Source organism: Mustela putorius, unplaced genomic scaffold (assembly GCF_011764305.1).
Source record: "Mustela putorius furo isolate JIRA1106 unplaced genomic scaffold, ASM1176430v1.1 tig00000788_pilon_pilon_pilon, whole genome shotgun sequence".
Classification (NCBI taxonomy): domain Eukaryota; kingdom Metazoa; phylum Chordata; class Mammalia; order Carnivora; family Mustelidae; genus Mustela; species Mustela putorius.
The window spans coordinates 10,332,207-10,357,953 of record NW_025421481.1 but is presented as its reverse complement, the minus strand read 5'-3'; the positions used below and the strand labels follow the sequence as shown (position 1 = coordinate 10,357,953).

Below are 25,747 nucleotides of genomic sequence, written 5' to 3'. Positions count from 1 at the left end.
TCAAACAAATTATTTGACATAATACCACCTGTTTGTCAACCTGCTTTTTTTATTCAGGTACATACTGTGGCCACCTTAAGTTTTCCTAAACCCATCAACCTTCTAATAGGTATCTCCCCAACAGCCATAACCCTATTAAGATTCTCAAAGGCATTTTACCACCAGCCATGCAGTCAAGGGCATTTCTCCCCCTCCTTGGCTTATCTTCTAGAGAACACGAGCACATCTGCACAGATTGGAAAGGACTCAGGAGCAAGGGGAACGATAATCCCATGATTTCCCTTCGCAGTAAACACACCACCCTAGTCATCAATCACTCCACTTGGTCTGTCAGGCCTGGTGGAACACACCCTATGTAATTGTGCCCTCTTGTTGGGAAAATATTTGCCAAGCAAATGTCTTGAGTGAGTGGGGATCCCCTGCCCCCCTAAAATGTTAGATGTTCTTCTTCTGCCCTTTTAGCTAATGTGAAAAACCAACTCTAGACTGTGCAGCTCTTGTACCTAATTCCCAGTGACTCACAGATTCATACGCAGTCTGATTTTACATTGATGCAGCTTCTGTAATTATTCTGATAGCATTTTGTTGACATTCTACCAGCAAATGTGTTTTTTCTTAGAAGACTCCAAGTTAGTCAGTCAATGCACGCTAATGTGGGTGGTCTTTGGTATTTGCTTTAGTGAGGACAGAAGAAAAAACATTCTTAACTATGCAAAAATAGTTTCTGGGACTGATTTTTGGGGCTGGACTGAATTTAGAGTTCTGTTTTTCCTAATGGAGACTTCCTGTGCTACACTAATATTAATATTAAAGGACATGAAACTTTTTGAGCTCACATTTAACCTGCCTTCTAGTGCTTGAGCAAAGCTGACATGTGTTCCTGTTACCTATGGCTGCATAACATAGCATCCCCCAATTTAGCGGCTTCAGCAGTGAAAGCTGTTTCTTTTCTTTGTGAAATCTGCAATTTGGGCAGGGCTCAGTGGAGACAGCTCATCTCTGCTCCACACGGCACTAACTGGGGTTCATTCAGCTGAAGCGGGAGGACCCACCCACAAAGCCAGCTCACTCACATGGCTGGAAAGCTGCTGCTGGGAGCTCAGCGGGAACTGCCGGCCAACATACTTATTTCCTTTCCCTACGGACCTCCCGAAAGGGCTCCTTGGGCTTCCTCACATCATGGCAGTTGGATTGGAAGAGTCAGTGGTCAAGGAAAGCGTGGCAGATGCTGTAAGTCTCACTACAGTTCACCTGTCTGTCACACAGTGTCATTTTCATGGCACTCTACTAATTAAGCAGATCCTCAAAGTTGGCTCAAGTTCCAAAGGAGGGGAATCGGAGCCCACATCTCGATAGGAGGAGCTGTAAAAAATTTATGGCCATCTTTAATCTACAAGAGTACATAAAAGAAATCATGTAAACACGTCTCTGAAATTCATGGGTTGGATACTGAAGTGGCAGCACAGAGAAGCCAAGAATAGAATTAGAGAGCCTCATGGCTGTGCAAACTCTCCTGGGATGAAGTGAGCATAGGCTTTCCGGGTGTGATCTGAGTTTGGTCACGGACTAGCTGTATGACCACAGACAAACTGCTTGACCTTTCCAGGTCTGAACAGCCTCATCTACAAAGAACAAAAGATAATGATGTCTACGGCATAAGGTCTGTCTGGGGAAATCAAGATTCTGCTTTTTAATCAATTAGAAAACTTAAAAAAAAAAAAAAGATGAACAACATGCATAGAAAAATACAAAAATAGTAAGTACTCTGTGAATTTTCACAAACTAAATACATTCATCTGATCGCCACCTAGACCAAGAAATGGAACACAGCCAAGCTTGGGAAAAAAATCAGGGAGCGGCAGGGTCTTTGCTCCCACTAATGGAGAAAGGAACTCTTAGCTCTTGCCAGCGGGTGCCACATAGGGATACGCGTGGCGTGGCAGGCCGAATAAAACATGGCCAAGGGCCAGACTTAGTCCAGAAGCTCCTACCTGGGAACTTTGCAGGAAAGTCTGGAACAGTGGTAAGTGATGGGAAGATGCGAGGGGGCAGAAGTCCACTAAGAAGATGTCAGCCGATGAGGGGGTCAACATTTTAGGTGTAGCCAAGCATGGCGGGGATAATGGGAATGGAATGAACTCAAGGTTCCAGAAGGAACCTTGGCTTGAAGCTGTCCTCATAGAGGAAGAAGGTTTCCTGATTCTCGGGAAGACTCAGAGGCAAACTTGCCACAAAGCCAAGAGCTCACCCTTCACACGTGCCACCGATTTTAGTGCCACCGATTTTAGTCACCAAACATCTTGAGGAGCTCCACACTCCATGACCAACTGCCCTCAATCTTTCACCCTCACACAGCGATCAGAGGGAGTCTTTAACTTTCTCTCCTTTCTTCTCTGTCTTACCTTGCTTTTTTTTTTTTTTTTTTTTTTTTAAGATTTTATTTATTTGACAGAGAGAAATCACAAGTAGGCAGAGAGGCAGGCAGAGAGAGATAGGGGAGGAAGCAGGCTCCCTGCGGAGCAGAGAGCCCGACATGGGACTCGATCCCAGGATCCTGGGATCATGACCTGAGCTGAAGGCAGAGGCTTTAACCCACTGAGCCACCCAGGCGCCCCTTACCTTGCTTTTTTATATATTGCCCTTCTCTGCGGAATTCCTACAGTTCTCTCCCTCTTTTGAAATGTCTCACAGCACACATCCTGTTGTAAGAGTTGGGCACTTCAAACCCTTTTTCGGAAAGAGACAGATAGAGTTAGGGAAAAGAAAACAAAGTCCTGCTCACTCTGTCTCTGAAGTTGGGGGCTTCTGGTAGATCTCTTCAGATAATGCCAAGCCCTCCCTACCCCCGCTATGGCGCAGGGTTTAAGCCTGGGCTGATGAAGGAGGATGAAGGACGTAGGAGGAGGGAAATCTGGACCCAACAGCAACTGACTGTGGAAGTGGCAGGTCCAGGGATCCACGGGATGCAGGAGCATGAAGAGCCTGGATTTACTCAGAAATACTGAGACCAAACTACCACCTGAACATTATATTCGTGTCCGCAGCATACTAAAGGAGTGAAGCTTAGTGCCTGGCAAAGAGCAGGGGAGCTGCGGACCTTCCTCCCTCTCCGCACCCCACTTCCGCTCTCCTCTGACTCTGTCAGGCTCTGAATGGTTACATGAAGCTGCACTGAACGTAGGAATCCTGTCCTGCTCAGCTCTTTTTCTCAAGCTCTTCAACGCCCTGACTGATCTCAGTGGCACTGCCACGCTGCTTTTCTGTTGGCCTGGGAAAGAAGGTGATTGGGAATCACTTCATTCACGTGTTAAGGGCACAGTCTCTCGTTCAGGGATACTGGGTGTTTTGTTATAAATCATCACCACCTTGCCAACCGCTGGTTTGTTCACGTGTGTCTACACGTTTTTATGCCCAGCACACATTCTACTGGGACATCTGGGTACTTTAAGTACACTTGGAAAGAGGCAAGGCATAAATTAATAAAATCAAAGTGAAGAAAGAGATTTTTTTTTTTTCTCCTGAAATCTCATTTTTTTCACCCGGTTTCCTCCTATAGAGTGCTTCTCATCAAACACTGTCTTGAGAATTTTCACTATTGTAGCATAAAATAAAACTAAAAAGTAACTATTTATGGGCTTCTCGTTGGTTAAGAGAGTACTAGAATCTTCACACTGAGAATAAAAACCTGTACTCGATAGTTTAGGAGGAGCTGTGACTTTTATTTCAGAAAGTCAGGATTATTTAGAAGGAGAGTATGAGTGATGACGGGAACATGTTTTAGGTTCTACAAATAGTAGTAACTTACAAGATAAAGATAGTTTATGCCACTCAGAATTTGGCATGGAGAGTCTACATTTTGGTTTAGACTTTAAAATATTTTTATTTGCATCTACATTCTAAAGGCATTTAAGTGTTAGTGTGTTATTCGAGAAACACAAATGCACACATATATTTTTATGTAAAAGGGACTATAAATTCATTTTGAAATGTGTTTCTTCAGAAACTTAATAATGCGAGTCTTTATATTATAATAGCTGTATCTACAATGTTAAAATTATTAACTCTACGGTTAGATATTATATCCAGTGTTTCACTATTTTGGATGATCATAATTCACAGGTATCTTTACATGCCTGTTCCAGGATTTCCTTAGGACAGCCTCTCTTAGAAGTGGAATATACTGGAACCAAGAATATAAATATTTGAAAGTCTGGAATGTAGACTTCAAACTTTTCTCCTGAAAGATCACATCAACTCACATTTCCACCAGAGTGCTCTTCCCCATACCCTTGCCAGCACAGGAATCTCCCATTTCTTCACTGTCTTTATCATCTCATTGGCACATATATAATTTTTTAAATTTTATTTTTTAAGTCATCTCCACACCCGATGTGGGGCTCGAACTTACAACCTCAAGGTCAGGAGTCACCAGCGCCACCAACTGAGCCAGCCAGACACCCCTCATTGGCATGTATTTTTAATTACATATCTTTGCTTATTTGTGAGGCTTATTTTTCTCCTACATTTTCTGCCACCAGAATTTCTTCGGTTGGGAGCTGCCTACTGAGGGCCCACGGCAGGTACAGGGTCTGGGCCATGGTTTTACCAGACACATCGTTAATGTGCAGCAGACATCACAGGCCCCCAAAGGCCTCTATGCACTTCTGAAACAACTCTGGCTGTAAAAGATAAATAGGGCGAGACAGAAAAAGGAATGATTGGAACAAAGCTCTTAACTTCTTGTCTGAAGTAAACAAAACATACTCTCCAGTGCGGGTCAACACAATGAGCACTTCTTGCTCCAGAAAAAGGGCTGCTCCCAGCTGCTAAGTCACTTAAATAAATAATGTTCCACTTGGCAGCATGACTTTAATTCCTCTTGCAAATAAAAGAGGCTTCTAGCTACTCCAGGCTTGAGCAACACGTTAATGACAACAGGTTGAATATATCCACATGCAGACATGTATCTCTGAGCGGGAGTCTGGCCTCTTACAGCAAGTCCAATAACTACTTTATTATTCTTTATTATTTAATCCAGTTAATCTTTCTTTCTTAAATTGGGGCTTAAATGTCAAACACAGCTAGGCTGAAGATCCTTTTAAACAAAACTTCTGAAATCCAAAAACCCTTTCCAAATATGTTGTCACTTCAAGTGGTAAACAGTATCTCAAATTCAAGGTCGTGTCCCTGGTCCTCCAAGTTCTCTCTCCTTTTTCTGATTTTTCTCCTGTGTTTATTATTTCTGCCCAATAGCATGACCATCTTCCCTGGTCGCAGACTGGAGACTTGGAGACGATCTTTATTTCTCTTTCTCCCCTGCTCTCTGCACCTAATCAACCACCAAAGTGTGGCGATTTCTCCTAGGGTATACGTACATGTCAGCTTTTCATCTCAGAAGAGTTTTTTATTTACAGCAAAATTGCAAGATTGTGCAGGGTTGCCGTACCCTGGCAACCCAGATCCCCCTAACATTCTGTGTGTGTGTGTTTCCCCACAATTTCCTTGTTTTGGATAACCTGCACAATTTTGACGAATGCTGGTCAGGTATTTTGGAGACTGTCCCTCACTGTGTGTTTGTCTGATATTTTTCTTACGTTCAGGCTGAGGTAATGGACAGCCACGTCAAGCGCCACTGTCATCACGAATCAGGGGTACATGCTTCCACCATGACTTGCCACCGATGGTAACCCTAATCACCTTTCTGAGGTAACGTTTGCCAGGCTTCTCCATTCTAAAGTTACTCCCCCACCCCTTTCCATACCCATTTTGCAAATGAGGAAATGGAGGTCAGTCATTAAATGACTGTCAGGGCTTAAAACATAAAACTGAAATTGGAATGTAAGGCTTCTCACTCCTAGTTCGGCATTTCCTCCTCGGCCTCAGGGGCTGGCAAACTACCACGGTCTGTGGGCTAGATCGAACCTACTGCCTGTGCTTATAAGGCCCACAAGCTGAGCATGGTTTTTCTGTTTTCAAATGGTTAAAAAAAAAAAAAAATCAAAAGAGTAATATTTAGGACACGTAAAACTAACCTGAGATTCAAATTTCAAGCAGTGATTATGCTCCTTGCTCATGGATTGCCTATAGCCGCTTTCACGACACAATGGCCAAGTTCAGTAGACTGTGTCGCCCAGGAAGCTTAAAATATATTATTATCTGGCCCTTTACAGAAAACTCTGGCTAACCCTGTATGATACCATGGTGCTTACTAGCCACCAAGCAGCCTCATTTTTTTGGTCACAGGATGGAGAAAAGAAGCAGCCCTTCTGTTAAGTGCAAAATTTACAAAGTGTGAAACCAGACCCTCTAAAATGTTTCTTTAGGGGCCCAGGATTGAGGTTTGCTGTGCCTTCACACTTAGTGAATAAATCACGTATGTGGGATGGAGGGGCCGGGGGTGGGAGAAAGATGCCGAGGTGGGGGGACACAGATCAGAGGGAGACAGAGAAACACGTATTAGCCTGGACATCAGAACTGGATACTGGAAGAAAGACTCCCTCAATTAACAGAGGATACATAAAATTTCTGCAAAGAACCAAAATTCTGTCCCCCGGGAGACTCAGTCACAGAACAGGGGTCTTTAAACACAAGAGTGAGATCCTCTCCTTACATGTACTGCAAAGAAAGCCTTTCTCAGAAACTTTCCCCTCATGCTTCCAAGGCTCAGCTGCCCCAGCATGATCCCGAGAAGGCCCCTCCCAGCCCGCTCCCTCCCGCACAGCGGGACCCCTATCATTCCTATCCACAAACGACAAAGCTGGCTCCTCGCCCAACTCCAAGATTGTTCTCTACTTCTAACTCTAGGAAATGACAGAGATGTCTCATGATAACTGTATTCTGGGGTGTTATTTTAAGTATCTTTTTTTAATTGTATATATAATAGAGAAATTTTTTTTCCCTGAGCTTCTATGAATAGTCATTTTTCTCTTTCTGAATTCATATCAAATGCCAATGAAACTTCTTAGGAGGCCCCTCCTTTCAAAGAATGTTTTGCAAAGCAGATAAGAAGCTGGCACTCAGGGGCGCCTGGGTGATTCAGTCAGTTAAGGGTCTGCCTTCAGCTCAGGTCATGATCCCAGGGTCCTGGGCCTGAGCCCCACGCTGGGTTCCCTGCTCGTAGGGAACCTGCTTCTCCCTCTTCTCCCTGCTTGTGTTTTCTCCCCCTCTCTCTCAAGTCAATGAATAAAATCTGAAACAAAGAAAGACAGACAGACAAACTGGTGGTCATCAAGAATCAGGAAAATGAGATCATCTTTGGAGAGGAAAATGCAACTGTCACAAAAAGATAAAGGGCAAAGGGCATGCCATTTGAGAAAATTTCATGAAAGGAGAAAATAAGCACAATAGCTGACCTAGACAATTTCAAGGTTAAGGACAGTGCTGAGGCTCTGTAACCACGCTGACCTAAAGAACTCTATGGTTGTTTAACAATTTACACTTTCATAAATGTGTTTATCATATAATATCATATCATATCATCTGTGAGGTTCAGAACTAGCCTTGATTTTCAAGTAAAGCCCAGAGAAATCAGATGGATCATTTTAGATACCTCCATGAGGTCAGAACTCATCACTCTTTACCCAGAACCTACCCTCAGGACTTAGAACACAGCAAGCGTTCAATAAAGAGTTGCTAGAAAAATGACACTCAGCCAGTTAGCGAAGCCCAGAATCTTCCCTGTCCTGCTATTTGCCTTGGTAACAAATAAAGATGACCCCTTGCTGTCATAAATGACCTTCTCTCTTCTATCCCACCTTCAAAGTGGAAGGTGCTAATGCATGACTTGCCAGTTGGGGCATCATCTAAGGGCAACTCTGGCACTCAGTCAGTCCGTTACAGATTCAGAGAACCAAGACTGAACACCCCCTTTCTTGGGTATTTTAAGTTAATTACACTTTAGGGGTTGGATTATATTAATCTCAAAAGGCGAATGTGGACATCACATTATTTATAGAGGATCAGTATTTATAAAGGAGATGCTACCTTTTAATACTTAAAGTCTTAAAGTTGTTTTCCAAGCTCACAGATGGGACTGGCTTTACGTAACATTATAGCAATAACAAAGGGTAAGATGAGAATTCTGAAGAATTCTTTAGACTAGCATTCTGGTAAATGCCTTATCTGTGTAATGAAAGAGAGTGAGGATGCACCAAAAAAAAAAAAAAGAAGAAGAAGAAAAATCCAGCTGTATGTTATTTTCTGATGAAAGCAGCCGAACTCTCAATCACAGTGTATTTTGTTCAATCGATTCATTAACCCATATTTGCATAATGACACAAATGTTTTGAGGCCAGAACTTCCCTTAACAGGAGGCATGGTTAAAAGCAAATGCCACCACAAAGCTACACAAAGCATGGAGATACCAAGTGGGCAGTGTCATGGGTTTGCTAAGCTCCTTTTATTTTTTATGTTTTTTAAGATTTTATTTATTTACTTGACAGACAGAGATCACAAGTAGGCAGAGAGACATAGAGACAGAGAGAGGGAAGCAGGCTTCCTGTGGAGCAGAGAGCCCGATGTGGGAACCTGGGACCATGACCTGAGCCGAAGGCAGAGGCTTAACCCACTGAGCCACCCAGGCACCCCTGCTGAGCCTGTTTTAGAAATCACTCTTCCCCTTCCAATCTCTGAAAGGAACAGGGACTTTCTGGTAATGCCATTTTAGGGACATATTGGGGATAACAAGGCATGAAATTGCTTTGCAAAAGAAATCATTTTTCTGATTCAGAAGCGGGGCAGAGGGGTGGGAGTGAGGGTCTATTTAATACCTGACCTGAGTTAGGGCAAAGAAAATATTTAGCGCTATTCAAGGTAGCCCAGGACTGAAATACTGGTTCTGAGAGCTGATGAAAAAAGTATTCATTTAAAAGAAAACCTAAAGAGTAGAGAGATTGCTTTTGTTATTTCCAAGAAAATAGTATATTGTCCTCAGAATTTGGTAGCAGGCCACCCAGCTATGATGGGATAACTAAATACATAAAGCCTTCGTGTCTGCCAGGGCAAATTGGTTCCTTGGGCAAAGCAGTAATAAGTCACTGGCTTGATGGTGAAAGCAGCAGCAGGGTTTTTTTTTTTTCTAAGACAACAGAGAGCTTGTAGTCCCCAGAGGGAAAAGTTATTTTCCTGCCAATATTGGTCAAAAGTGCAATTCTTTAGGAACAATTCAGCAAAGGCTTCCTCCCCCCACTCCACCAAGCCAAGCAATAGAAATGTACTTCCAAACTGAATGAATGTTTTAACAATACATTTTTTTTTTTTTTGATAAATGCGATCAAAGAGGGGGCTTCTCTTTGTTTCATGAAATGGAGACAAACTGAAATCGATTGCTTGTGGGGATTTTGTTGGTTTCACATTCTTCTGTGTATGCTATGAAATCTCAAAATCATTAGAATACAAGGAACCTGGAGAGGTCACTGACGGGCACTGATCACTGCTCATGGATATCCCCTCCCCCCTGCCTGGACCAGTAGCTTCAGCATCACCTAAAATGCAGAATTTCAGGCTCCCCCCTCAGGATCTGAGTTAGAAACTGCTTTAACACAGGATCCCCAGGTGGGCTATATGTACATTTGCATCCCTTTCTTCAGTCTGAGAAGCACTCAGCTAGCCTGCAGATGGTTAGTGGTGGTTTTCAATCTGAAAATCAGAATTGTGTTGGCTATTCACAGGATGGGTGCCTGCGTAGTGTTTAAAACCAGCAGCAAATGGAGACCAGCCCTGAAAATTCCCTGAGCAGACAAGACCTGTTCAGTCATTCAAACGAAGCTTAATTTAACTTATTTTGTAAGGCTAACTTGACCTGAGACATGTCTGGCTTGTTTCTGGAAATCATTAGCAAAACTTAAACTATTTCCCAGACTTGATAACAAGTAACCGCTGTTCAATTCATTTAAGAAAATCCTGGAACATGCCTGGATGGCTCAGTCAGTTAAGCATCTGACTTTGGCTCAGGTCAGGATCTCAGCCTCCTGGGATTAAGCACACACACACCCCCACCCTTGTAGTTGGGATCTGCATTCAATGGGGAGTCTGCTTCTCCCCTTCCCTCTGCCTCTGCCCCTCCCCTGCTCCTGAGCCCTCTCTCAAATAAATAAAAATAAAAGAAAATATTGGAGCACAAGGGTGACTCAGTCAGTTGAGCATCTGATCTGACTCTTGATTTCGGCTCAGGTCATGATCTCAGGGTCGTGGGATGGAGCCCCACATCAGGCTCCACATTCAGCAGAGTCTCCTTGTCCCTCTCCCTCTGCTCTCCCTCCAGCCCTTGCACGGTACCCGCTCTCTCTAATAAATAAATAAATAAATAGGGGCTCCTGGATGGCTCAGATGATGAAGCATCTGCCTTCGGCTCAGGTCATGATTTGGGGGTCCTGGCATTGAGTCCTGCATCAGGCTCCCTGCTCTGTGCGGAGCCTGCTTCTCCCTCTCCCTCTGCCTCTACCCTTGACTCATGCTTGTGTGCTCTCTCAAATAAATAAAATTTAAAAAAAAAGAAAAGAAAAGAAAACTCTAGTATTATAACCAATCACTGTGAAGAATAAAGTCATTGCTTTCTCACTATATAAGCTGCTTTATAACAATAGCCCCCTGGGCCTCACTCCATGCTTTGGTTTCAGTGCTCCCGGTTTGCAAACTGTCTTTTTGGTGTGGGCACAACAAACTTTTACCAGTTATCACTTCGGTGATTCACTGGTTTTGCTTCTGTTATTTCTGAACTTTTGACAGGAGTGTGCGCACCGCTGGAGGGCTGAGAGTGGGGGAAGAAAGTCAGTCGAGATGCTATGACCAGAAGAACAGGGAATGGATGATGGGTAAGCAAACCGAAAGATATTCCTAGAAGTGATTAGTTGTGTGGGATGAGCAGCTGACCCACACCAGGTCTGAGAGGCTCATCTGTGGGACTTCTGCTGTATCTTCAGAGAAGGGGGCGCTCTTGGTTCTCAGGTTACATAAAGTTGCTGAAAAAACAGAGATGCGGAGCTTCCAGGGCCACTGCTTGTGGCGCCTGGGTGGCTCAGTGGGTTAAGCCTCTGCATTTGGCTCAGGGTCCTGGGATCGAGCCCCACATCAGGCTTTCTGCTCAGCAGGGAGCCTGCTCCCCCGTCTGCCTCTCTGCCTACTTGTGATCTCTGTCAAATAAATAAATAAAAATCTTTTAAAAAAAGAAAAAAAAAAAGGAAAAGGCCATCCTGAGAACAAAGCAAACTCCAAGCAAACACAGCGCTCAGAAGCGGAGAGAGACCACCTCCTCATGACTTCAGCTGTGCCCTGTACATAGCCACCAATTCCAGGGGGCTGCCTCACACTGTTTCCTAACACAATGTGGGTGCGCCCCCTGGAGTTGTACGACAACACCACAGCCCCTCTTGGAGGCACGTATGCCTGGTCCAAATTTGACTCTAGACTTGAGTTATACGTGCCAATAAATTTTTTCACCTTAAATTTTTTTTTTCTATTTAAGACAGCTTGACGTAGACTTTTCTGTGATTTGTAATTGCCAATACCCATGGGTGACCTTTCAAAACACTTGGGTTCATATCAAACCCTAAACCTCCTCCCCTACAACAGATGGGCTCTGAGGCAGCCTAGATGGGGATGGAGACGGGGCAAAGCAGGCAGGGGTATGCATTCAGGGAAGCTGTATGGGAATAAATCGTGGCTAGGAGGGCAACTTGGCGATTTTTATAAATACTAAAAGGATATACCATTTGGCCTAGTAATTTTACTTCTGCAAACCGATTCAATAGGTAAATCAGCACATGTGCCAAAGATGTATGTTCTAGGATACTCAGTTAAGTATTGTTGGGATGGCAAGATTGTATAGCCAAAATGTCCAATAACAAGAGACTAATAATGATCCAGCTAAGCAATAGAACAAACATTCTGTAGCTATTAAGAAAGAATGTGGCAGCTGTGCATGTCCTATCCTGGAACAATTCCTAAGATCAATGAAAACCAGTATGGAAGGGAATGAAATGTATAGTACGCTACCATCATGTAAAGAGGACAGTTCACTAAATACATGTGTACTATATATGTACATATACATAAGTCTATATATACAGTATGCATAAGCATTTATATACATGCATTTTTAAGTAAACTCTACTCCCAACATGGGGCTTGAACTCACGACCCCACGATCCAGAGTCACAGCTCTACTGACTAAGCCAGCTGGGTGCCTCTATATGTGAATAGAATCTCTTTACAGGAACAGACAGAAAGGCAACAGTTGTTTCTGGGGAGGGGATGGGACTGAGAAACAGATCTACTTTATATCCTTTAGATTTGCCAACTAGCATATGTGTCCATTACATACTCAAGGCCTTGACCTATCTGGAACTTTCCCCTCCTTCTTTCTTCAGACCTCCTGGCCTGGGGAGGATGAAGATGCATGTCCCAGGCAAGCAACCTGGAGACAAAGCGATGAGCAGCCTCATCGTCTGGAATAAGCCCAGAAGCTGATCACATTACAGCTTCTCAAAAGCTCTTTAAAAACCACCGGAAGAACCCAATGTAATCAGCAAAGATGGAGCAGCAGGAGGGGGAAGAGGAAGAGGAATTCTTTTCCCTGGCAGCAGAAGGCTCCAGAGACCGGGCCCTTAGAAGCCCTGCCTTTCTTCCTTTCTTTCTTTTTTTTTTTTTCAAGTAAGCAAAGAGGTAGGCAGAGAGAGAGAGAGAAAGGGAAGTAGGCTCCCCGCTGAGCAGAGAGCCCAATGCGGGGCTCCATCTCAGGACCCTGAGATCATAACCTGAGCCGAAGGCAGAGGCTCTAACCCTCTGAGCCACCCAGGTGCCCCAGAACCCCTGCCTTTCTGTGCGCAGCCTGGGGCCATAAAGGCTCCCAGCTGCCACCCACCAAAGCTGTCCTGCTGGTGATTTCCTTCCCTCACGGGGCCTGAATCCTCTCCTGCCGCTGGCCTGTCCTACTGGCTATTTGGAATTACAGGAATCCCCTGCTTTTTGAAAATTCATGTTATACCACTTTGCTTTCACAAAAGACCTACACTCGTACCTGCTTTTGATAACCAGCAGAAATCTAGAGGATTTTTTTCACTTTTAAGAGAAAAGGCAAAAACAGGAAATAGTGGTGTTTGTTTTGCTGCTAGGCGTTGGGGAGAGGTAGCATGCACCTGAGCGGTGAGAACAGCGCCCCCCCCAGCTTCCTTCCCTGGGGGCTCACTCTGCATCAGGCTCCACAGCTCTGAACTGTGTCTGTGAGCATCTGTGCTTTATTCTGATTTGCATATCCATTAACAAGATGGGTTCTAAGGTATCGGAAAAGCTTTAGAGGGGTTCTTTTTGAGATCCAGGAATGCGAAAAAATGTTTCCCATATAAACCAACGGCAATGGCTTCTTTGCTTTACATCACTTTGGCTTATGAAAGGTTTCCTAGGAGACCTTTTGCACAGGAGAGGAAACCTGTATGGAGCCCTCCTTCAGAGCACCACCGCTTAATTTCTGAAGATCTTCCCTTCTAACATGTGTGCAGCTGGAGACGTTCAAGGCTTCAAGCACAATTAAAATGAAAAGCGGATGCAAGTCTGCGTGTTGATTCCGAAGCTCTGACTCTCCCAGTGACCCGAGGCAAAGACGGTCGCTGCGGTGAGTCTGGGATGCTCTGCAGTTGTCACCATGTGCTAAGTGACAGTGACACACAAATGCAAGAACACACCCGTGACCTGAGACGCACAGCCAAGTCCACCCACAGCGACAGCTGCTGTTGGGGAAGCTCTGGGACTGGCATTTGAGTTTGCCTTCATTCTACTGCTTTAAAATGTGCAGCCCAAGCATGATGAGGCTCTGGTTTCCATTAAGCTATAAATCACCCACAAGTTAACCTCTGCTGCCCTGATTCTGCTTTGATTTGTCTGCGTTGTCTGATGTTTTAGACAATAGTTCAGATCCCAACTTTGGGAAACAGATATTCATTCTCCTCCTCCTTCTCCCCAGCAAATTCTGTCCCCTCTCACGACCCCAAATTACATATTTTACTGGTTACTAGAGTACTAGTTGGTAGCCTTCCCAAACTGGTGTGTGTTTATTCATGTATACGTACGGGGCAGCAGGGGAGCGGGAGGGGAAGGGGGCACACGTTTGCCATCAGAAAACACAGAATGCTGTTAAAACAAGGTCTCTAACCAACACTCAGACTTTGCCTCTGGTACTTTTCCAGGCCTCAGACTTCTCATCTGCCCATCCTCCCTGGGGAAGTAGACAGATGCTCTCAAGGGTTTCCTTCACTGCACTGTCAATCAGTACTTGCCCCAAAAGCACCCAAAAAGGAGGGGTAGCATCTAACACATCTGTAAGTTGTGTTATTGTTGTTTTGATTATTTCTGTCGGACTTGAGTGTGTGTGTTCTGATCTTTCCACAATGCCTATCTTCAGAAATGCTTAGCCAACACTCATTGAACTGAGTAAACTTGTCCCTCTTCCAGATGTTTATAGGACCGGGTGTGTGTTCAACTTAAACATCAAAATAAATAAATAAATAAATAAAGTGCAAGGTGAAATTTTGCAGAACACACAATTTAAATGTCTCTAAAATGGTGCTCGGTTAGGCAGCACATATACTAAATGTCATCAAAACAGACTAAAGTTTATTATTTATTGGTGAGCTCAGAGGAAAATGCTTTTTTTTTTTTTTTTTTCATTTTGGGGAGTTTAAAAAACTACATGGGCAGTTCTGGTTTAAAAGAACTGGCTAGGGACCTCTTAATTTGGGGCAGATGACAACACGAGCCCAGAGAGCCACACGCTGTGCACGCCTTGGGTTTCTGGAGAAACAGCTTCACCCCTGCTTCAGTGTGAGCCTTCCTCATCCCTGCACAGGAAAGATGCAAAGTCACACCAGGGTCTGGATGTCCCATCTGTCCAGAGATTTCTTCACACACATTAGTCTTGGCAGCCACAGACAGAATTTGACCCTGTTCACTTCACACGTGGTCAGTTAGCATGTGCTTGGATGACGGACAATCCTAACCGAAAAATGTCTTGAACAGCCTGTGAGCAAGTCTGAGTCACTGTTAAACCTCCAGCACCAATACCAATGCTTGGCATATAATAAGTACTCAATAAAAGTTGGTTGCATGATCATATGATCTCTCTGATAGGAGGAATTTGAGAGGCAGAGTGGGGAGTTTGGGGGATAAGGAAGGAAAAAATGAAACAAGATGGGATTGGGAGGAAGACAAACCATAAGAGACTCTTAATCTCACAAAACAAACTGAGGGTTGCGGGGGGAGGGGGCAGGGTAGGGATAGGGTAGCTGGGGGATGGACACTGGGGAGGCTATGTGCTATGGTGAGTGCTGTGATTTGTGTAAGACTGATGATCCACAGACCTGTGCCCCTGGGGCAAATAATACATTACATGTTAATAAAAATAATTTTTTAAAAAAGTTAGTTACATGAGTAAATGAAGGAAAAAGCAGAACCAAATCTTTTTTTTTTTTTTTTTAAGGTAGGCTCTACATCCAACATGGAGCTTGAACTCATGACCCGGAGATCAAGAGTCACATGCTCTACCATGCATGCAACACCGAGCCAGCCAGGTGCCCCCAGAACTAAATCCTTTTAAGGAATCTGTTCAACTAAATCTGCAGCAACATCAATTTTCATCTCAAGAAATGAGTTTTAAAAGTTCATCGTGGGTAGGGGCTGGGACATCCTGGCTGGTAATTCCTTACGTGTGTACGGTACTTAATCATCCTTTTATTCCCATCACCTTATGTAACCCTCTATGCATATGATGTTTATATAGTGTAGGTTAAACAGATACTGGTAACGTCATCTTACAGATGAGGAAACTAAGGCACAGAAATTGTGATTTATTTCATACCTTTACATTGAACAGCAGGGTACAAGCTCTTATGTTTCTACCTCACCAGGGCAGAGGAAGCTGCAGCTACTGCTGTTTATCTTTTAAAACTAAACAACACACACACATCCTCTCAAACAAGCAGACCCTGCTCTGAACATCTTCCTTCATCTGTCTCTGTGCTGCCTCAGTGTTCCCACACAGGAAATCCACTGACCTTGGAGGCAGGCAAACCTGGGATTATGTCCCCACTAACATCTATGTGACTGTGGACAAGTAACCCTCTATAGCTTGGCTTCCTCATGGGGCTGATGGGAGTAATAATACTGACTGCCAGGGGTTATCCTATGGCGTCAATGAGATCATACAGGTCAAGAGCTTAAATACTAAATCTGACACAAAGTCAACATCCATTGAATGACAGCTCTCATCACATAGAGGGCAACATGCAGGGGGGGGGGGGGAGGTCACCTGGGACTGTGAGCTTGAACTGAGGGTTACACAGCCTCATTTGTAGTTAACACTTGGCTCATAGTTTTGGATTCGATTCTCCACTGAAAGGGTTTGGGATCACTGAGAACAGGCTGTAGAGACCAAGAAGCTAGCCACGTACTGAGATCTTCACATCTGTAAGCAAAGCCTGTGTGTGGGCATGTGCACATATATATCCACACTTAGACACAGTGGAGGGGCGTGCTTTCACACATTAAAGCAAACTTCAAGATACGTAACTAAAAGTCACAGAATTAATGGACTTTTTTTTTCACTGCAAACAACACAAGATTCATTCTGATAGGACTCTAGACCTACTACAGGTAAAATTCCATTCCCTGAAAGGACCAACACAGTAAATATATGAACAATTTTCTTTAAGTCCACAGTTAGTTCTGACCCCCCAGCTGCAACATAATACCAGAGTGACTGAAAGCCGTCCAACGCGTTTCGCAGGCTCCAGGGACACCGATAGTGCTGGTTAACAATAACCAACCATCCTTTAAAAAAAAAATGTAAGCCACTAATAGAATGTATCAGTGAGCGAACTGATCGCTCACAACTAATTCCATAATGAGCACAGAGTCTGGAGTTGGACTGTCTGCATTTAAGTGCAGATTGTACCACTCTTTACTGTGTGATTTCCAGCAAAAAACTGAATCTCTCTGTGCTTCGGTTTTCTACTTATAAAAGGGGAACAAGTGGGGCACTTGGGTGGCTCAGGTGGTTAAATGTCTGACTCCAGCTCAGGTCATGATCACAGGATCCTGGGATCGAGCCCTGCGTTGGGCTCTGTTCTCAGCACAGAGTCTGCTTGAGGATTCTTTCTCTCCCTCTCTGCCCCACTTCCTGCTAGCTCTCTTTCTCTCAAATAAATAAATAAAATCATAAAAAAGGGAGGTGGGGGAGCAAGAGTACATACTACAAAGGTCTGCTGTGACTACTGAATAAGGTAGCTGATATAAAACTTTTAGAAAGGCACTTAACACTGCCCATACCTCAGTGAACGGTACATATGATTACTGTGCACATACCCGAAACATGCCCATTTAACAAATACTTAATGCTCTAATCCTAGATCTCTCCTACCTCAATGCCCACCTTCAGTATTTCCACCCAGACAACAATGATGTGAAAACTGATTTAGCTTACCTTCCCCGCTCCCAGAGTCCTGCTACTAGGACTGACACAGAGTGGTTACTCTGAAAGTATCTGATAAGAGAATGAAATGATAACAGTATTTTAAAGCATTTTGAAAACATGTCACGAAAAGCATGCTACTCACTGTGATCCTCAAGGGTAAGGGAGAAAGAGGAGGTATTCTCAGTTTAGATGGTCTCTCTCCCATGGAATAAAAGGGAAATGAAGAACAGCAGAAGCTGAAGGTGCCCTGGAATTACACTGTGTCAATTTCCCAGCATGACAGTAACAGAAAACTAGATCATGGAGTCAAGGATGGTCCCTATTCATCCACTGCATTCTTTTAAAAAACAAACCCCTCTCTCATACAAATGCTTTGTCTCGAGCTACTAAGAATTCACATGAGGGGACCCTGGGTGGCTCAGTCAGTTAAGCGTCTGCCTTTGGCTCAGATCATGATCTCATGTTCCCGGGATCCAGCCCAGCGTCAGGCTCCCTGCTCAATGGGGAGCCTGCTTCTCCCCCGGCCGCCATCTACTCCTGCTCTCTCTCTCTCAAATAAATAAATAAAACCTTTTTAAAAAAGAATTCACATGATATAAAAATCACAGAAAAGCAGTAGGAATAACAATGCCTTTCCAAGCTTTCACCAACATTTGGCCCTCCAAACAGTAGGACACAGAGAGCACTGGATTTCCAGCAGATTTTATAGTTGCTGTCTGACAGCAAAACCCTGTGGAGGAGGTTAGGGCTGATGCCTCCCATGGGTAGCCTATGCCAGGAAAGATTCACAAGAAGAAGAGTGAGAACTGCCCGAGAGTTACAATTAAAGCTCTGGTCGGAGCACACAGAAACTCCAGGCTTCAGACAGTATTCCCCACAAAAAGCTGAAACTACCCCCCAGTGTGGGGAGGCTGCACTGGTACAGAAGCAAAGGCTTTTGTTCGCTTTAAGAGAAAAAAAAATCATCAACTGCTCCAATATAAGATTAAATGGCAAAATATCCCCGACATATTAAGCTCCCACCCAAACACAAAGTTGCAGACCAACATAAGTAATGAGTCCGTTTAATTAAATAAAACCAAAACCAAACCTTCATTACCTACTTTTGCTCTGTGATTTATACATAAAAAACTTCTGGAAAAAATACTGTTGAATTGCAAATACTGATGACCACTGGAAAGTTAAGTAGAGACTTTTACTATTATTTAAACTTTCATCAAAGAAAAAAAGATTAACGAACCCTTATGTACCATTACTCAGCTTCAGGAATCATCAATTCATGACCAATTTTGCTTCATCAATACCCCGCAACCTCACACTTCCTCTCTTCTGTATTATTTCGGAGCAAATCTCTGATACCACACTATTTCATCTGTAAATATTTCAGTACGTATTGCTAATAGACAAAAACTCTTCTTTAATATCATAAAAGCAATGCCATTATTATATCTAAAAAATCAACAATGGCACCCCCATGTTTCAAATGTCCAGTGCTTAAATTTCTTATGAATCTTAAGCTTTTTAAAATAAATTTGTTTGAATCAGTTTTCACATAAGGTCCACCTATAATGACTGAATGGTATCTATCCTTAAGTATCTCCTATCAGTCTCCTTCCATCTTACTTTTTCTTGCAATTTATTTGTTACATCTTGAGTTTTATATGTCTATTAACATAAAACTGACCTCAAATACTTTTTTTTAGTAAGTCAGGAAAGAGGTGGGGAGGGCTGATAGCACAGCACTGGGTTCCTTCACTCCTCAGAACACAGAAAAGTTGGCAGTGGCAAAAGGTGCAGCTTCATGAGACGGGTCTTTCCCTGTCCTCTGAAGAGCAGTCAGGCGAGAGCGTACCAATATATAAAGACTGTTTAAAAAGCAAACTCACAAAACCAGTGAACTCTCGGCGGTATAGCAACAAAGACGGTGATGCAAGAAGTCATCAGCAGCCCCACCAGACTTCCACGTGCACCAACAGGTGAATCAGCTTAGTTCATGTAAGTGGGTCTTGGTTTAGCCCTAGTAAGAATGTCTACTTTCCGATAAGTAATTTCTAGGCAATGTAGATGCTAATGATTGCATCTTAATAGACTTTTTTGGTAGTTTTTCATTACAAAAGTAATCCATGCTAACTACACATGATAGAGCAAATACAGCTAGATAATAGATCAAATGAAATTTGTAACGCCACCAGCCCAAAATAACCACCATACTGATCAGTAAGGAAACTTTTGGTTCTAAGTAAGAAAAGACCTAAATCAAACTGACTTAAATATAAAGGGGAACGTACATAGTTGGAAAGTGGAGTAGGTTTGGCTCCAGGCAAAGTGTAATCCAGCAGCTAGGTGATGTCACCAGAGCCTGATTTTCTCTCTTACCTTGTTTTTCTTAGTATCAGTTCATTCTGAAACTAGCCTTATCATAGTTGCATGACAGCTACTTCCTACAGCTCCCGAACCACAAATTTCTCAAGTCAAGTAAGAGAAAGAATATGTCTTTGTCCCAGGCTTCTCAGTGACAATCCTGAAATAACACTCTCATTGGTGCAGGTTGGGTCATGTGGCTGCTTTTTAACTTCATGGAGCCAAGAGGGATATAATGTATGAAATTAGCTTAGCCTAACACACATGCTCCCCTTCATGATCAAGGTATAATCAGCCTCCCTAGAAACACGGGAGATTCCTACATGGACATGGGGGCTGTGAGGAAGACAGAAGGGAGAAATCATGTTGGAGAAACAGCTAATAGGTGTTCAGAGCCATCACTGTTTTTGTAGTTGTGCTGTGACTCTGTTTTTCTTTTTCTTTAAGATTTTATTCATTTATTTGAGAGCAACAGAAAACCCACAAGTGGGGGGAGGAGCAAGCCCAACTCCCCACTGAGTCGGGAGCCTGATGTGGGGCTCAATCCCAGAGCCCTGAGACCAAGATCTGAACCTAAGTAGGACGTTTAACTGAATAAGCCACCCAGGTGCCCCCATGACTCCGTTTTTCAATGTGGACGATGCTGCCAATGCTGAGATTAATTTCTAATATGCAGAAGGTTGGGGAGGGGGTATTTGCAATAGTCAAGGCACAAGATGATGCTTCACATTTGGTAGGTACCAAAAACATCTGTTGAGTTGAATATAAACTAGCGTGGAAGGGTTAAAGGCAGAATGCCCAAAGATGCTTTCCAGAGTACAAGACCAAGAAAAGTAAACTTCCAAACGCAGTCACTCTACCTGTGTTAAAATGCATGGCCCTTATTTACACAAATATTTGAATTTCTTGGTTGCCTATGCAAACAAGTAGCATTCCATTGTTCAAATATTTGTCATGGTTTCTTTCCTTAGAACAGAAGTCAAAGAATCATAACAATCCAGGTCTCTCCCACTTTGGGAGGGAAGAGGGTGAATAACCTTTTACAGAACAAAGTCCTACCATGCACCCTAATACCACATGAAACACAAGCTGGGCGGGGCCTGCTCTGGTAAGAATGGACGGAGCGTGAGTTCCCTGCGTGGATCTCGGCTGGATTCCACTTCATACCAGTGCCCCCTCCTCCCCGTCAGCCACACTACGTCTAGCAAGGGAGTGGGGCGTCTCACAAGCTATAATGTCACTCTGAATTCAATTCCTGACGCTAAAACCATTTCCTACTATTGAGCAAAAGTCTGATCCCCTGTAAGGTCTACTCAGTGGTCCAAAACACCCTTCCACAAGCTGGTATTTCATCTATCTTAGGAGGGATCCCATCCGGCTCAGCTGTCCAGCCTTCTCTGGAGCAATGTCCTCAGTTCTTCCCCTGTGGCTCACTGGTCACGATCTCTGGTCCTTTTATCATCCTGCTCCTCTTCCACCTCCGTTGAGGCTTTAGGAATATGCCCTTGAGGGCACCTGGGTGGCTCAGTCATTTTAAGCATCTGCCTTCAGCTTAGGTCATGATCCCAGGTCCTGGAATCGAGCCACACATAGTGGGTTCCCTGCTCAGCGGGGAGTCTGTTTCTCCCTCCGCCTGCTGCTCTCACTGCCTGGGCATGCTCGCACATGCTCTGTCAAATAAAAATCTTAAAAATATATAAATATGCCCTTGACCCAGGATGGGTACCAATTACTCAGTGTCTGTGGAATTTACTTCTCAAGTGCCTTCTAACCACACGTGCACTTGCTATCTGTCATTCAACCCTGTTAGTATGTTTCAGTATTTGTCTCAGCAGCACGAGACAGTACTCATGCTGTACTCGATCTGTTGCTCTACTCTTGAACCCGAAGTATCTTCTTTCCTCCACACTGCGTTCTCCTCAGACGAATTCCTGGCAAACGTCTTGTGCCTGTGATCTGCTCCAGCCGTGATGCCCGGGCTGACACTGCCACTCTTCCCAGCTCAGCCCAAAGGCCCTGAAAGGACGGGTCTGCTCTCATCTGTTCATCTCCTGACGTGGACTGCAGCTTCAGATGTGCCTTGATCAGCTCAGAGTTCAGGGCACCCATTCTTCAATGCAGTGCTTCTTTTCAAGCAGCTGTGGGTTTTTCAGGGGCTTCCCTTCTCTGTTGGTTCATGTCAAGCTCAAAGTTGAGGGTCAGTCTCCACTAGGCACAGCCCTACCCAGCGGTCTCCAGAAAGCTGGCCACCTGCAGATTAATTGAGGGCCCTGAGCCAGTGACAACCAGGATTGGTAATATAGACAATGGCTCTCAATGAGGATTGCGTATTCAAATCATCTAAAGGCCTTTAAGAACTGTCAACGTCTTGTTCTAACTCCAGAGATTCTAATTCAATTGATCTGGTTATCCCTTTAAAAATCAGTCTGTTTGTTTGAAAAAAAGCTCCTGAAGTGGGGCACCCAGGTGGTTGAGTCCATGAAGCATCTGCCTTAGGCTCAAGTCATGATCGCAGGGTCCCCAGATCCAGCCCCATGTCAGGCTCGAGCAGGGAGCCTGCTTTTCCTTCTGCCTCTACCCCTCCTCCCCAACCCTCAACCCAGCTTGTGAGTGCTCTTTCTCTCTCTCTCTCTCAATGAAAGTCTTTAAAAAAAACCCTGAAGTGATTGATCGTCATGTACAGACAGAATCCAGAGTCTCTGCCCAACATCCCTAACTGCTTCCCATCTGGAAATAGAGCATAAGGTGCCCCACAGAACTTCCACCATACAACTCAGGAACTGTCATAAGATTTCACAAACCACATTTAATTCTCCCAATGATCATAGAATACAGATTTTATTACTATCCCCACTGAAAAGATGTCTAAAAAACAAGCCTCAGAAATGTCAAGTAAACTGTCCCAAGAACACGCAGGAAGAAAGAAGTGGATAGAGAATGTGTTGGCAGAGTCCAAAGACAGCATCCCTAAGCCTGGTACTGCTTTCAGTGTAGTCCCCCTCCTTGGCCTGGTTGAAGGGCTTAGCACTTCCTCCCAGACCCCTGAGAGCTGGGCTCCCCTCAGTCCTTACAGGGAAATGGAATCTAATCTTGACCCTCTATTTACTTCCTACCAGCCCTTCTCATCTATTGTCTCTGATACCAACTTTCTTCACCTTGATGGAGCTCTGGCCATTATGGCTTGGACACCTCAAAATCCTGTCACAGGCTACTCCCTTGGGTACACATTCCTCTGGCCACTGACCTTCTGTCCCTGGCTCCAATCCAATCTGTCATTTTCCCAGACTCTGCCCAAAATCAGTCCCAGTTTACTCGCAGCAGTATACATGCTGCGTGACAAGGACCAGTCAATTACAGATCAATCGAATCCCTCTGATTTTTTTTTCCCATATGAACTGCCATGAAGCTGTTTCTCATTTTACCCAATGTTGCAGGGAAAGGAAATGATAGCTTCCAATCTGTGGGACATCTTTCATTTGAGTATTAAACCATCACCAGCATTTATAGCTATTTTAATGCTTTAAAATTTCCCCCAGGAAAGATCACACCCTGTCCCTCTTGTATTTGGACAGGCTGCCATACCTGACTCACCCAACAGGCATACTGCCGAGATGATTTGTCCAAGCCAAGGATCAGTCCTTTTTCTATAAAGGGGCAGAGAGTAAGTATTTCAGGTTTTGCGGGCAAGACTATCCTTTGCAAGGGACTAACCAACCAGGATGCTGCAGTGGGAAAGCAGCTGCCTGCCGTATGTAAATCATGGGTGCCCCTCCCATGCCATATGTAAATGATAGGTGCCCCTCTCATGCTATACGTAAATGAGTGGGTGTGGCCTGTGCCAATAAGACTTGAAACACAGGTGACAAGTGACAGAGCAGTAGTTGCCAAGCCCTGGTCTAAGCCAATGTGGTAGTTCCATTTCCTCAGCAGGTGGCTGGTTTACAAATGGGCCTGTAGCTCAATCCTGGCGCATTGGATGTAAGAAAAGTGGCTGAGGGGCTTCTAGGAAAAGATTAGTTCACATTTAAGACACAGAAGGAAGAGAAAGCCTTCCCATTTCCTTAGGATGTCAGCAGATCTGCATGTGAACCGTGGCAGCCATCTGGCTCCTGACCGAAGATGAAGCCATCAAAACCAGGAGGCCACAGCCACGAGGACCACAGAGCAGAGTGGAAACCGGACATACTGTGGCTGGAGGCAGCCCGACCTCTTGTCCTGCCCATTATTTATTCAAGATTCCCCAGGTGCTGTACTTTTCCTCCCCAGCTCTCCACTTCCTCTTGCTGCCTGGCGCTATATGCAAATGAGCAAACACCCATCGGTCTTACCAGGCAGAGTTCCAACTGGCCACCTGACACGAACACAATTAAAAGTGAAACATCAATTAAAATTCACAAAATCCATTTAGCTCTCTGAAAAAGCACTAAATAACTGTACACATTTGGGGCACAGATTCATCTAAACGGCTTTTCATTACTCTTCGGTTATCAAACATACGAGGCCCCACTGTAGCCTCTGTTAATTGCTTATTCAGTGTAAGCTGAATGAGCAATGAAAAATGATCCCAGGACAAAAGACAGAAAACGTGGGCTGCAAGGCCACGCTGGGTCAAGTTCAGGCAGTCAGGTAGCATGTGGGGGAGGGCAGAGCGAGAGAAGCTCCAGGAGGGCAAGGGCTGTCCAGGGTGAGTGGGTGCACAGATGCTCTGTCCTCTGAGACCTCCGCTGATAGAGTCACCTGCTCATTCCGCACAGACCTGCATCTCAAGTCTGAACATGTACAAAACAGAACATACAACTTCCCCTAAATCTATTCCTCGATGTCTTCCCCCCATTTCAGTAAATGCCCCAATTGAGCATCATTCTTGATTACCTTTTTTCTCCCGTACCTCCGCAACCATGCCACCTGCAATTCCTATGGGTTCTGTACCCAAAATCCATCCATGCCTCTCCACTCTGCTGCTGTAATCCACACCTCTGTTATGCCTCTCTCCTGAGATTTCTGCCACCGCCTCCTACCTGGGCTCCGTACTGCCCCTCCTACCTCCCAACAACCCATTCTTTTAAAAACTAAATAAAATTCTATCACTCCCCCACTTAAAACCCTCCAATAGCTTCCCACTGCATTTTGGAATCAGAAACCTGTACTAGTTTTCTACCACTGCTGTGACAAATAATCAGCATTCAGGGAGTTAAAACAATGCACATGTCATCTCTTACAATTCTGGAGATCATAAGGTTTTTTTTTGTTTGTTTGCTTTTTTTTTCCCCCTAAGATTTTATTTATTTATTTGAGAGAGAAAAAAAAAAAAAACAGCTGGGGGTGGGGCAGGGAGAGGCAGAGGGCGAAGCAGACGCTGTGCTGAGCAGAGATCCCAACACAAGGTTTAATCCCAGGACCCTGGGATCATGACCTGAGCTGCAAGCAGACCCCCAACCAACTGAGCCACCCAGGCACCTGGAGATCAGAAGTCTTGAAATTAAGGTGTTGGTAGGGCTGTGCTCCTTCTGGAGGCTTCAGTGAAGAATCTTGTTTCCTTCACTTTTTGGCTTCTCAAGGCTGCCCACATTCTTTGGCTTGTGGTCCCTTCCTCATTTCTCCGACTGAGCCTCCTGCCTTCCTTTTACAAGGACCTTTGTGATGACACCGGGCACTGAGTGATCCAGGAAAACTGCCCCATCTCAAGATCTTACTCGCATCTGCCAAGTGGAAGGTACTGTGGAAGGTAACATATTTACTGGTTCTAAGAACATGACACGGCCATTGTGAGGACACCTTTATTCAGCCCACCACAAAATCAAAACCAATACAAAGAACAGCTCCACCGCATGGCCTCCCAGCCCTACAGGAGCCGGCCATGCCCAGCTCTCTCCTCTTGCCTCTCCTCTCCCTCTCCCCCTCTCTTCTATTCTTCTAGCCTGGCACTGG

The 25,747-nt window shown here is 44.4% G+C and overlaps 1 protein-coding gene across 4 annotated transcripts in view; it reads right to left on the bottom strand.

Annotated features, from left to right (window-relative positions):
- Positions 1-25,747, bottom strand: part of TMCC3 (transmembrane and coiled-coil domain family 3) — a 223,712-nt gene that overhangs the window by 113,797 nt on the left and 84,168 nt on the right. Inside the window, exon 1 of one of the 4 annotated variants that reach the window (XM_004748529.3) lies at positions 1,992-2,374. The exons of the other annotated variants lie outside the window; for them this stretch is intronic. Coding sequence (XP_004748586.1) covers positions 1,992-2,180 — 189 coding nt within the window. The 5' untranslated portion in view covers positions 2,181-2,374. Of the gene's footprint in view, positions 1-1,991; positions 2,375-25,747 lie in introns of those variants that run through there. 4 annotated transcript variants of the gene reach the window in all.